The sequence below is a fragment of the Trichosurus vulpecula genome, chromosome 3, assembly GCF_011100635.1.
Source record: "Trichosurus vulpecula isolate mTriVul1 chromosome 3, mTriVul1.pri, whole genome shotgun sequence".
Lineage (NCBI taxonomy): Eukaryota > Metazoa > Chordata > Mammalia > Diprotodontia > Phalangeridae > Trichosurus > Trichosurus vulpecula.
In genome coordinates this window covers 15,940,654-15,954,249 of record NC_050575.1, presented here as the reverse complement: position 1 = coordinate 15,954,249, position 13,596 = coordinate 15,940,654, and the positions used below count along the sequence as shown (strand labels likewise).

At 38.3% G+C, this 13,596-nt stretch overlaps 1 protein-coding gene across 9 annotated transcripts in view; it reads right to left on the bottom strand.

Moving 5' to 3' along the window:
• Positions 1-13,596, bottom strand: part of PPP2R5C (protein phosphatase 2 regulatory subunit B'gamma) — a 225,850-nt gene that overhangs the window by 49,363 nt on the left and 162,891 nt on the right. For all 9 annotated transcript variants that reach the window (XM_036748196.1, XM_036748191.1, XM_036748190.1 and 6 more), the window contains 3 exons: positions 2,768-2,878; positions 1,330-1,422; positions 1,116-1,246 (listed from right to left, as the gene is read on the bottom strand). In XM_036748196.1, the coding sequence (XP_036604091.1) occupies positions 1,116-1,246; positions 1,330-1,422; positions 2,768-2,878 (335 nt within the window). The remainder of the gene's footprint in view (positions 1-1,115; positions 1,247-1,329; positions 1,423-2,767; positions 2,879-13,596) is intronic.

The following is a 13,596-nucleotide window of genomic DNA, read 5'->3' as shown; positions in this document are numbered from 1 at the left end:
AAATTTGCCTCTCTCTGCAACTTCCACCCTACGCTCCTAGTTCTGCCTTCTAGGTTCAAAGACAGCCTTTCACATACCTGAAGACAGCTCTTACGTTCCCTGAGTTTTCTCTTCACTAGGCTAACTATCCCTAGAAGCCCTTCAGTAGATCCTTACATGATATGAACTCAAGGTCCTCATCCTTGGTGCTCTTCTCTGGACACTTTCCAGCTTATCAACTGGGGAATTCAGTACTGATGTGTTCTGACCAGGTCAGAGTGCAGATGGATTACTGATCCCTTACTTCTAGAAGCCATGCCTTTTAAGATGCAATCCAACATTGCATTACCTTTTTTGCTGCTGTGTCACACTACTGATTCACATGGAACTTGAAGTGCACTAAGATCTCCAGATCTTCTGAAAAGCCATTTATCCTTGGACATGAATAAGAATCACATAGGAGAAGATGGCATGAAGAAATTGTAGTATGTGTTGGCAGAGGGAATTTCCAAAGCAATAATACTACTGATCCAAACTGGTAATTTTTTGTAATTAAAAAAAAAAAACTTTTATCAAAGTGAATGTTTATATAATATCATATAAAATGAGAATAAAACGTTTTAAACTTTTTTTCTGAATGTGAAGGAAAGCCAAAGTTATTTTTCTTTTAAATTCTATAAAAAGAGAGGGCTGACAGTGGTATTTACTAAACTTCAAGGATCTGTGATTTTATTAGTATAGGTATTCCTAACACCAACTCTGACTACCCTGCTATAACTTTGTCTTTGAAGATGGCTGTGGCCAAGAAATTCATCATTTTGCAACCAACATGATGATAACACTCTGAAAAGTTAGTTCCACTGACATACGTTAGTCTCTAGACTATAAATTAAGCACTCTCTAGCTGCCATAGCTTATACTCCCACTGGCATAGGCTTTTAGAGGTTACTTAGGGTTATCTACATGCCATGAAACAAGAGTATCAGAGGAAGGCTGTAGAGGAGGGGCAGTAATACAATGTTTGTTAATTGGGGTTAATAATCAGACACACACACACAAAAACCAATGAGGGAGTGTTAAATGTCAATAAATACATACTACATAAAAAGGCACAGAGAATCCAAGATCTAACTTACCTATAAAATATATTATTAATCTGTTTCCTGATGTAAGCTCTTAAGCCTAAGAATTTCCCATAGATTCTGTGAAGAGTAGTTTTCAGAAAATCTCTTTCCCGAGGATCTTCACTGTCGAAGAGCTCTAAAAGCTGAACGAAGGAAAAGGGACACTCACTCAAAAAATCCCCACTGTAAATGAATATATTTAAAATTTTTAAGGTAAAGTTCTCACCTGCAATACAAACTTCTGATCAATATATTTCTTTGCTATATTAGGTTGGAAATCTGGAGATTCTAAAAATCTTAAGAAAAATTCATAAACAAGCTAGGGAAAAACACAAACAGTAGCGTTAGTCTGAGCTAAAGAATACAATAAAAAAACCATACTGTACATTCTAATTTTTTTTTACTACATGTATTTAAAGAGAATTTTAACTTCTAGATAATAACAGTCAAAAATGTTTATCTAAACTAAAATAAAAAGTTAGTTTTCTAAAAGCACATGCTAATTACATGGCTTAATCTGACATGGCTGCTAGAGCGGAGAACTTCCTGTGGCACGCATACAGGCCATACTCTTTCTGAGAGGGCAATCTTATCTATGGAATAACATTTTTCATGATTGATCCCTTCAATATTTCCAAGATCCTTTCATCTCCATGAGTTGCTATGGCCAAAAAAATTTACCATCTTGTAACCAACCTTCTGGTGATAGGATGTTATATCTTACGAATGCTTAAATTTTACTGCCCTGTATCAACTGCAGAGACCATGGCTGCCAACAAATGATGTCACGGTCAGCCTCCCGATGTGTGGCAAGCATCTCACTCCCTGAAAGTGTTGCAATACGAAGGCACAAAGCCAAGAACAAAGGAAATTCTGAGTTTCTATATCGGCTTGAAATTTAAGCACAGCATGTCATCTATCTGGACCTAGTACCCAACTACAAAAGAACCACAATTGTACTTTTTCTTTAGAGCAGATAGCCTGTCAATATGGAATTTTTGTACCTATGTCATAGTTTACAAAGGAAAAAAAAATCCTAACATTTGATGTGAGAAACAACTTGTTATACTTAGTCTTTCCACCTTTCTCTGTTAACTGTTTTGTCACATTATTTTTCTGGTTTATTTCTTAAACCTCTGCTTTTCCTTTCTAAGGTTTGCCTCAATTCTCTTAAGTTGTTATGGCTGGTATCCTCTGTTCTTCCATTCTTGCTTTAATGGGTACCTCTCCCTCCTAGTCACTTAGTATCAGTGGTGTGTTGGTAAATATTTAACAACTAGCTCTCAAAAAACCCCACAACTATGTATGTCACACTTTTAAGTTCAATTTACATTATTAACATTTCCCCCATCACTTTTTTAAGTCTAGACAACTGATGAAACCATAAACTAAATCCTAATTTGTAGCATTTGGCATTTTCCAAATTGTAAATGATAACACTGAAAATTTAACAACCAGCTCTCACGAACTTTTATGAGCTGCCTCCAGCACACCACTGCTTAGTATTCTTAATGAATCCATGCTGCCTTCTAAGGAGAGGTGGGAATGGATGGGGGGAGGAGAGGGGAGGGTAAACTTTCAATTTTCTAAATGCTCACAAACCACATCGCAATATCAACCTTTTCTTTCCCCTGCCCCCAGGGTGAAATCCTATAGTTAAATACCTGTAAATGAGGCCAGGCTGCTTCTAGTGTTGGTTCATCTTCCTCTGGATCAAATTCTGCTCCCGTGGGGTTGGATGATGGTGGTAATGTTCGAAACATGTTAACTGCAAACTAAAACCCACATTTTTTTTCACTATTAGCATAAAATGATTTTTAAATGCTAAAATAAACAAACAGTCCTAAGTCTTGCACACAGTAGGCACTTAATGTTTGTCGAACTGAAAATCTTTGGTAACATGAAGGGTGATCTCATATTGTGCACCTCAAGGAAGAAAGGCTTTTATTTACCTGGCTCTTCCCCAATCCTACAGAGTCAGAAATAATGTCTCCTGTAGAGATGTCATTACAGCATGTTTTAACTCTATTTAGCATAAAGTCCTTTATTAATGAAGTCACTTTCCAGGAACCTAGATAGATTGCTATTTTCCTGCAAATATTCTCTCTCAGATTCTACCTACCAGTATTCTTTCCTTCTTATGTTCTCCCCTCTATTCTCTCCTACAGTTAATTTTTACCATAAAAAAGACAATGTGTTAAAGATTAAAGTCCCCTGTACAATGTACTGCTTTCTTTAGGATAGGTGCATTTTAATAGCTCATATACTTAACTTGAAAAATATTAGCTCTCAAAATAAAATAAAAAATATTGACAGAGAAATTAATGCTATAGCCGCATAAAGTTAGTCTTTTCTATAGGTTTAAAAAATTATTACTCTTTTATACAAAACTTAAGTCAAAAAGCAGTTTAATTATGCTAACGCCAAAACAACTCACAAAAGCAGAAAACTGATAGGGTAAGTTAAAAATAACACTATAAAAGTACCATTATGAAAACGATAAGGCAAGTACAAAATTTCAGTTATTGTAGAAAAACTACAATAATAATGAAGTAAATATTTTTCCTAACTTTAAATCTTAAAGTACTCTCTCACAGACAAAAAATTCACCTTTACAGTTATTAGACAACAGGATTAAAAAAAAAAACACCTACAACTTTTTGCTAGCTAAAGCATCAAGGAAAGAAAAGGAAAAGATTGTAATCAAGTGTGATTATGAATAAGGTTGGAAAGAAAAAGGTGAAAGAACAGTCAGATAAATCATTTTTGTTTGTCTTTTGATACTAAGTTATATGCTTCAATTCTTCTAAAGACTCGATTTTTGCTGGTGATTTTGATTAAAACATAGCATTACAAGCCTTGCTCATTTTTAACGTGGGGGAAAAGGATGGATTAATGTATTTGGGACCAAGAGACTATAAGCTACACAAGAAGTAAATTTTCCCCTACCTAACAGGTATATCTCATTGAGCTCCATATGTACCTCAGCGCTTGGTGGTGCCTTCTAAGTATTTCTAAAGATCTAAGATTTCATTGGTGCAGGTCCTTCCTCTTCACACCCTCCCTGCCCCAGGAGAAGACCTTCATGAATTCCTAACCTTTGCATGGTTAGCTTCTCCAGACTTAGGCTAATTCTCTGATGAGACCTACACTGTTAATGGCTCCATATTAAAAGCCTTTCCAGTTCTGTAGGACCTGTTGACACTTGCACTCTGCTCTGCCCACACCCTTCGACAATGGTTCCAATGCTCCCTTCAAGACACAATACCGCCCAAGGGTGGGATTTCTGTGTGAGATTAGGTACCATAGGTGGTAAGAACTATCACAGGTTATGGCTTTTCATGGAGCTTCCGAGTGTGGCCCACTTCCATTAACTCAAACTTATTTCCCCTCAACATACCCTTCAGTAAATCTGTCCTCCACTGAGCCCAGGACACAGAGGGCTGATTCTTAGAATTAAAAGGGTCTTAACAGGCCATCAGGCTAAACTTCTCTCAAGCAAGGAATACTTTCAAAAAAATCTTTAATAGTTTTGTTCAAACTGAGAGTGAACGTTTCTACCAACAGTCATAATCTGGTGTCAATTTATTTTTCCAGACTGATTTGACATTAATCCTTCTTGTATATGCTACATTTTAACTGAACTAGGCTCCCTAATATGATCTGGATACAGCAGCTCATCTCCCAACTCCATCCTTATGCAGATGCCATCCCATGCCTAGAATCTTTTCAATCTCCTAAACTGGGAATCACTGGGTCCCTTTAAGGCTCAGCTAAATCGCCAACTCCTTCTAAAGGCCCTTCCTTATTCCTTTTCCTCAAACCTCAAATTATACATACATATATATATATTTTCTGGTACATATGTAGTATTTATCTGAATTTCCCTTGAGGACAAAGATTGTTTCTGTCTTTGTCTCCCTAGCACCTAGCTCAGTACTTGGTACATAGGAGGCATTTTAGTAAAGGTTTGTTGAATTGAATCAATAGGAAGCTCATTATCTCCTGAGACAGCCTATTCCATTGTCAGTCAGCTCTAATAGTTAAAAGTTTTTCTACCGAAAAAAAACCTGCATTCCTGTAATTTCTAAGCAACACAGAATGTGTTTATTAACCTTCATCTGTATCACAACTAAGGCAGTGAAGATGATGAAAAATCTGGAAATCCTATAATATAAGGGATTAACCTAGAGAAGATTCAGATATACTAACAATCTGCAAATACTGGATGGGTTATGATGTGGTCTGATCACTACAAAGTACATTGGATCTATTATTTCCCTTGATCTAGATCAGGGTTTCTTAAACTTTTTCCACTTGTGACCCCTTCAATGCTTCTTAAACTGTGGGTTGAAAGGATACTATGTCTCTATTAATTCAGATTAAGGCTGTGTTTGCCATTTTAGCAATAACAAACTGTTGGCTCATTTTTAGTTTTTAGTCAACTTGTCTTTTTGTCTTGTCTTTTTCATGTGAACTCATCCATATTTGTACAATATGATTTTTGAAAAGGAATGAAGGACTTTACATTAGTTTCCATTAAATTTCATTTTGTTGCTTTTAGCACGTAATTCCAATTTAAGGTGTTTCTGAATCTTGATCTGCCATTTAACATATTAGCTATTTCTCCTTCTGGCTTTATTTCATCTGTTCCTTCCACTCTACCATATATACTGTACTGTCTTTTTAACTAAAGTAAAATTTCCTAAATGGCAGGAATCTTCATATTTTTCAGAGGGCTGAATGGAATCCTGGTAATATAGTAAGTACTCATACACTTGATTATTAAAAAAAATACAGAATTTAACAAAAAAAAGTTGGTAAAGACATGCAAATGATAATATTAAAAAGATGAAAGGAGAAAGAGTATCCATCCAAAAATGGTTGCACTTATTTATATAGTCTAGGGCTCATCTGTAAAAAAAGATAAAGACTACAAAAAGGTAATAAGCATCTTTGAAGAGTCAGTAGCAAATACCATAAAACCTCAAATAAGCCTTAATTTTGATTTCTGACAAAAGATTTCTTATATGAAAAACTTCTGGGGTTAAGCTTGTTGAAAGAGATTAACATATGATGTTTGTAGTACCAATATAAATTTATTTGGTGACAATTACATGCTGTGACAAGAAATATTTTCAATTTCTAAAAGTAATACACAATTTACTCCCAGCATCTGACTGTAGAAACAGAAGTAATTAAACAAACCCAATTAGGATTAAAATAAACAATTAGGCTTGTGCCATAAGAAGGGGCAGCATGGTAGTAATTCTGCAATAGTAACTGTAAGACCTGGGGGTCAGTTCAAGATCACATTACTTACTATCTATATAATTATCTGATGAGTCACAACCTTTCTGGGTTTCATATTTATTCATTTTTTTTGGAGGGGGAATTATTTTTAATGATGATTTTTTTTTTCTGTATCACATCCATCTTACAATAGCTCTCTTCCTCCCCTCAACCCCATGCTTCTCTTATGAAAAAATAACCTCCCCACCCCTTTTCCCCCAAATGCACTGGGATTGTGTTAAGTGAATTGTTTGTGAGTCAGGCATCAGATAACCTGGGGTTTCCAGTTCTGGTTTTAATATTTAGGATCACAGAATCATAGGATTTAAAATTAGAAGGGATTTTTGTTATCATCATAAAAATCTCTGTGACTGGGCAAATCACCTAAATTTAGAGCCTGTTTTCTTGACTGTAAAAAATTAAGAGATATCTATATCTCACAGGGCTGTTAGGAAAGCACCTGGTCAAAAAAAAAAAGCATGACATAAGTGTAAGTTGATAATAATATTGATTAATAATAAAAAAGAGTTTACCACATACTCATAATATTCTGTCTAACAACCTAGGGTATTATTATGCAGGAACACTCACACTTGCTGAGACCTTAATAATATTCATAAAGGCTTTTACCAACACCAACTTCTCAAAATTCTATACATTATCTAATTTGGGAAGTAAGAGTTTGATGACCTTACCTCTACTTTGGATACTTACATTTAGCCTTGTAATCAAAAGAATTGCTATTTTATGAATCATTGGGCCTTTGAATTAGATACAAACCATAATAACTAGAGAAATACTACTTCATAGTTATTTAAAATCATGCAGTCTGGATGCAACTTAAGTATGTCACCTATGTGTGAATAAATAAAATGTTTATGTTATGACAGCTACAGTACTGCTTAGTGTATGATGACTATAAACTGAAACATTCCCTTGAAGAACAGTTAAATTGCAATGTCAGAGGCAGCATAGAAAGAAAGTATAATAATTTACATTTCTAGCCTCAAAATCATAAGGCTAGATTCCATATTATCTAATCTATCCAATTTTATTAAATAAAATTTATAATAGTTAATTTCAATAAGGTCAAGTTATAGGTTCTATTTAACACTGAAACCATTTCATTGGGGTCTAACGTCATATCATTAATTGATACGCTTGTGGGAAATATGGCAGTAATCGGATAAAAGATGCAATTTCTCCTTCCTTTGTTGGAAAATGAGCAAAATATTGCTCATTTTTTTATTAATTTTTTTTTTTCGCAAGGCAATTGGGATCAAGTGTGCCCATGGTCACACAGCTAGTAGTAAGTGTCAAGGGTTTAAGGCCACATTTGAACTCTTGGGTCCTCCTGCCTCCAGGGCCGGTGCTCTATCCAATGCTCCACTTAGCTGCCCCTACAATACTGCTTTTATGACAAGCAGAAAAGGTTTGGTGTCACTTAGAAAAGTGGCTAAATAATTTTCCTTATGAATTATAATACTTGGTCAACCAAGCCTCTGTGAAATTTTCTATTCATCCATCCAGCCTCTAAATTTGTCATCTTACATTCTCCCTTTTACTGCACCTTACCTAATCAATTCTACTAGTGTAGCCAGAGTGGCCTTTGTTTTCTTTGAGTGACTCAGTTTATCTCATTGAGCATTGCTGGGCCATGCCTGGGAGCAGAAAACTTCCTGTGTGATGGGTCATGGGGCTGGCTGAGGGGAGGTGTTGACTCCAGAGCCACGCCCTATTGGGTGTTAACCTAGTCTACGCTAGGGGGAGGGGCCAACTCAAGAACCAATCGCTCTGGTCATTCAGGCAGTGCTTGATGATGTCAAAAACTCTATAAGAGGGGAAAGGACAGCTTGAAGATCTCTCTTTCCTTTTCCGGTTGGCGCAGCAGCGGTAGGGAGCGTGACTCTGGGCCAGCCCTTGCTCTCGGGCTGAGCCCAGATGTTGGTAACTATGAATTGTATTGGGTCTGTCTGTTGATATTTGTAATTTGTTTGTATTTAGTTCTGAAGTTTGGGGTGCTGGTTTTGTTTTCCCCCGAACTAAATGAATATTCTGAACTTCAGGGCACTGGCTGTTTGTTCCCCTGAACTAGCTGACTGTAATCTGTATTTGGCCTGTCTGTTGATACTTGCCCACATGCTCCCCTGAACTAACTGAATGCTGGCGTTTTTTCCCCTGAACTAAATGAATGTTGTTTGTATGCTAACTGAATGCTGGATTAAAGTAAGCTGGTCAACCCCTTCACTGTGCTTTCCTTGTTTAAGCAGATAAAAAGAACCTGTGCTTTTCTGGCATGGCGGCAGCCTCCTGGGTGCATTTTACGCCCCCACAGAAGCTGCTAGCCAATTGTTAAAACAACCTGGTTTCCTTAATTCCCATCTTCTAATCATTTCTACACATACTCCTAGATTAATATTCCTAACACATATCATTAAATTATCTACTTCTCTCTTTACAGAATAAAATTCAAACTTCTCAGCCTTGTTTTGAAGGTCTTCTGCAATTTGTTCTCAATTTCCTTTTCCAACTTTATTTCCCAGCCTCCAGCCCTAACTCCTGTCAGCATATTTTATGATAGCTACTGGTCCTTGAATATGTTTTTGCATTTCTACCTGCATGTCTTTAGTCTTGCTGTCTCACATGCAATCTTTCCCTCCCCCAAATTACAATGTATTGTCTCTACAAATTCAAATCAAATTTCTTAAAATTTTTCTAACCATCTAAGAACAATGAATTATCTCTATTTTCATAGCACTTACCATAACTGGCCTTGTGATCGTTAATTGTCTCCTTAGGTGTATGTCTTATCTTGCCATCCACAGTGACTGACCTATGCTTCCTGTACTCCCTCCTCCACCAACACATACAGTGGGCACTCAGCATAAGTCTATACTGAACCTTCTCAGCACTCAGAAATACTAATTTCTATTTCCACAATCCTTCGAAGTTTATAAATTACTTTCGTCACAACCCTATGAGGTTTGAACTACTACTTGGTCATGGGGATGCTGACACTCAGAGAGGTTAAGGGACTTACAGCTGGGAAATGTCAGGGCCTGGATTTGAACTCAAGTCTTCTGAATCAAAGTCTAGGGCTCTTTTATTGTGCCATATACCTCTAACTGACATGTGCAATAAGCTAATCAGGAATCTACTCTTTAGAAGGCCTATGGAACGGCAAACACACACACACACACACACACACACACACACACACGACCAAACCAATTTAAAGACTTAAGAGTAAATTATCATTATCTTCCCTAAGCTGGGACCTAAGGTCAAAGAATACTCAAGTTCTTTAAAAGCTATTTGCAGATGATATCACATTAATTACACGAGCTCTGAAATAGTAAAAAGTCCCCTCAGAGAAATTTATAATTATGAAAATAGCTTGTGTAATTGATGAGGTTAAAGCAAAATGATGACGGTAGGGGACCATATGTTTCTGGGGGTGTTCAAGACCCCAAAACACCTACATGCCGGGCCCTGCCGAAAGAATTCAACTCGAGTCTTCTCGGCCAAGGAAAAAGACAAAGTTTATTAAATATTTGTCATAATGGGTTGTCTTAAGAAATCTTACCATTTGTGACACTTGTTTTCACAAGCGGGCCAGATTCAATCTGAGCTAGATTGAATCTGAGCACCTTGGTGGAGGCAAGATGAAACTTCTATACACAGAGATTGCAGGACGGATCTAGGGTGGTCCTGGGGTAATGGGAGGAGGAGTTTAGGGAGGGTCTTGAGGAGAAGTCTAAGGAGGAACTTGATGGGACTGGGATAAGGTCAGACTCCAGGAACCAAGAGAATGGGATCAAGGGTGGGAATAGCTGAGGGCATGGATATTGATAGTATCAAGGGTGGGAAACAGCTAGAAGGCAATCCAGAGGTAGCCAGACAATGGAAGGCTAGGCTAGGCTATTTGGGCATGAAAAGCCAGATGGAGTGGGAAGATTCAGGGTGGGGTTCCAGGGGGTACCCTCATCATAATCATCCACAATGAAAAAACAAAAATGGATGAAAAAGACATCCTGTCCCAGATTATGTCACGTAACATGTCTAATTGGATGTGCAATGTAGAGATGGTGAGCTAGAACTAAGGCTAGGTTGGAATGCATTTGGGAAATTCTGCAGTGCTTTCAATGATCTCATATTTTCCACATAAAAGGTGAAGGAAAGGGATGAATCCTGGAACCAGTAAGAATGAAAAGACAAAGGGCCTCCTCCCATCTTCTCCACTATACTGCCCTTCTAGCAGGAGGAGGAGGTAAGGTGGTGATGAGGGTACAGTCTCTGGGAACCCCCTTGAATTCTCCTTGAATCTTCCCACTAGATCTAGGCTTTGCCTAAAGCCATAAGCCTTTCACGATCTAGGCCCAAATCTCTACCTAGCCTACCTCTCTATTATCCAGCTGCTTCCCACCCTTGACCCTGATCAAAATATCTATACCCCAGCTCTGCTACCCTAGCCTTCTGTTGTCTGTCATCTCCAGGTAGCCTTCAGCTATGTCCCACCCTGGAGTCTGACCTCACCCCAGTCACCCCAGTCCACTCTAAACCTCTCCTCTAGTCATCCCAGACTACTCAAGACCACCCTTCAATCCCTCCCACACTCTTTCTGTATATAAGTCTCATCTTGCCTCCATGAAGGTGCTCAGATGGAATCTGGCCCACTTGTGAAAACAAACATCACAAATGGTAAGATTTCTTAAGAGAACCCAATATGGCAAATCTTTAATAAACTTTGTCTTTTTCCTTGGCTGAGAAGGCTTGAGTTGAATTCATTCAGCAGGACTCAGCATGTCGGTGTGTGGGGTCTTGAGCACCCCTAAAATCCCTACCATCATCATATTTATTTTAACCTCACCAGTGGTAGGGAGAAGAAACAGGACAAAAAGAGTGATGCTGGAAAACAGTACAAGGGGAAAAATGAACTATAGTGGAAACACAAACTGAGAATCTAGTTTTGTTGGCAGTTGTATCAAAGTGGGAGAGGTATTTTACCTCTGGTCTTAGCAGAATGCCTCATTTGAGATTTGTACTTAATAGCTGTTGAATTTAGTTCACCTGTAAAATGAGGGGTTTACATTAGATAGTGTGTGGGATGAAAGACCCTCACCAATTAAAAGTTAATAAGGAGACATCTCAGGGTGGGAACAGAAATAAATTTTATTCAATTCTCGAGAATTGGGTGTCCTCTGCTAGCACAGAGCAGAACCAGCAAAGAAGGCACTTTACAAGGGGCAAAGCACAAATAATTATACCTAACACAAGAGAATTCCCGCCCACCTCTGACCTTTCTCACCATTGGCTGGGAGGTGGGCTTACAATCTGAGCACGAAAGCTAGACAAAGAACTGGGAAACTGAGGCACAGAAACTCCAATTCCCATTCCCTTAGTTACTGATTACAACTGAGGTAACATCTATAAATCTAAAGAAGGAGAACAGGATAAGGGGAGGGGGAGACCCTCTCCATTCTTCTACAGTACTTTTACAGTAAAGGAAAACAGGTCACAGTGACCCTATCCTTATTGAGCAAATCTTTAAACCAGAACCAGAAGAAAGAACAAAAAGTTTCAGGGTAAACTTTCCCAGAGGCTGAGCCATCAGACTCTCACGGCCTCAGAATTTTTCCACTTCCCTATTTCTTGATTTTTAAACATTTCTTAGTATAGATACAGATATATATTTATACATGTCTTCCCTGTGAAGTCTTCACATTTTATTTACCTCACACAATAGCCTCTAGGGTCTATTTATTCAATTCATGTGCTGCTAAATTAAAGCTGGAGAAAAATCACCAAATCATGCTAACTCAGTCCACCACAATGTTTTACTTTCAACTGGGCCTTCACTGCAGCAAGGTAATTCTTTTATACCTCCTAAATAATTCACTTTGCTACTCACCACAGTGCCTTTTCCCAAACTTCTGCATTCCTTCTCCAACCTCCCATGGCTCCCCTTCAGCCTACCCTCTCAATTGAGAACTTTGCCTCAGTTTTACAGAAAAAAACTTATGCCATTCAGATGCCTTCTACCGTTATCTCCTTCACCCCTGTCTCCCATTAAGACGTGGCCCTTCTCCTTGCCAAAGATAGTGCACAAGTGATTTAACTTCATGTTGTCTTCTCCAGCAGACTGCCCCCTCTATCATCCTACTCTCACTAATCTTCAGTTAGGCCGGGACTACTGGTTCTGTAACAACAATGTTGATAGCAGCTACTGTGGCTGTGAAGACCAGTAACACCAGCATGCAGACCGGCTGCTAACAAAGGTTCTTTGATCTGCTTTTCTAAGGAAAGCAACTTTAAGGGGCCAACAGTCTCACTTTAATCAAACATACATATATATAATTCACTTAGTTCAGGGGGGAAGGCCAGTAACCTGAACTTCAGAGCAAATACAAACAGAAATTACAGAGACAATATAAACAGACCAACATTTCTGTCTAACCAAATCACAATACACATAGTTACCACAGAAACACCAACATCTGGGTTTTTGTCAAGGTGGTGGTGGTGGTGGGGGGCGGGTGAGGGTGGAGTCTTGACAACGGCTGCCCAGAGTCTAGTCAAATCACAGGACACTCTTCCAGTGAATGAGAGCCCCAAACAAAATGCTAACCTCTGGGTTTATATACCCACAAAAGGGTGGGGGCCTGGGGCTTTGCTCCTAGTAAGACTTCATCAAAGGCACTTGATTACTTCAGCATTTTCAAAGAGTGCAAAAAAAAAGTCCCACCCTGCTTAACATTACTGTTCTTCTCTACTGCCTACCCCACCCCTCACCTAATCCATCCCTTCCCAATACCTACTGTCTCATCTCTGCTCTCTTTAACATTTTGGGAAGGCTGTCTACCACAGTGCCTCCCTTTTCTTCCTACTCTCTTTTTAATTCTCTACATTTTAGCTTTCAAACTCAACATTTAATTCAAACTGTTCTCCTCAAAGTCACGAATAACCTCTTAACTGCCAAATCTAAGGGTCTTTTTTCAGTTCTTATCCTTCTTGACCTCTCCGTAGCCTCTGAACTCTTCTCCTTGGTGCTCTCTCTTTGACATTACAGTCCTCTGAATTCTGATGACCACTCACATTTATGTTTGCTTTGGATACATCATCTCATTTGAATTTCTCAACAGCTCTGTAAAGTAGGTAAAATAAATATTACTATTCACATTTTGCAGATGAGATTATCAAG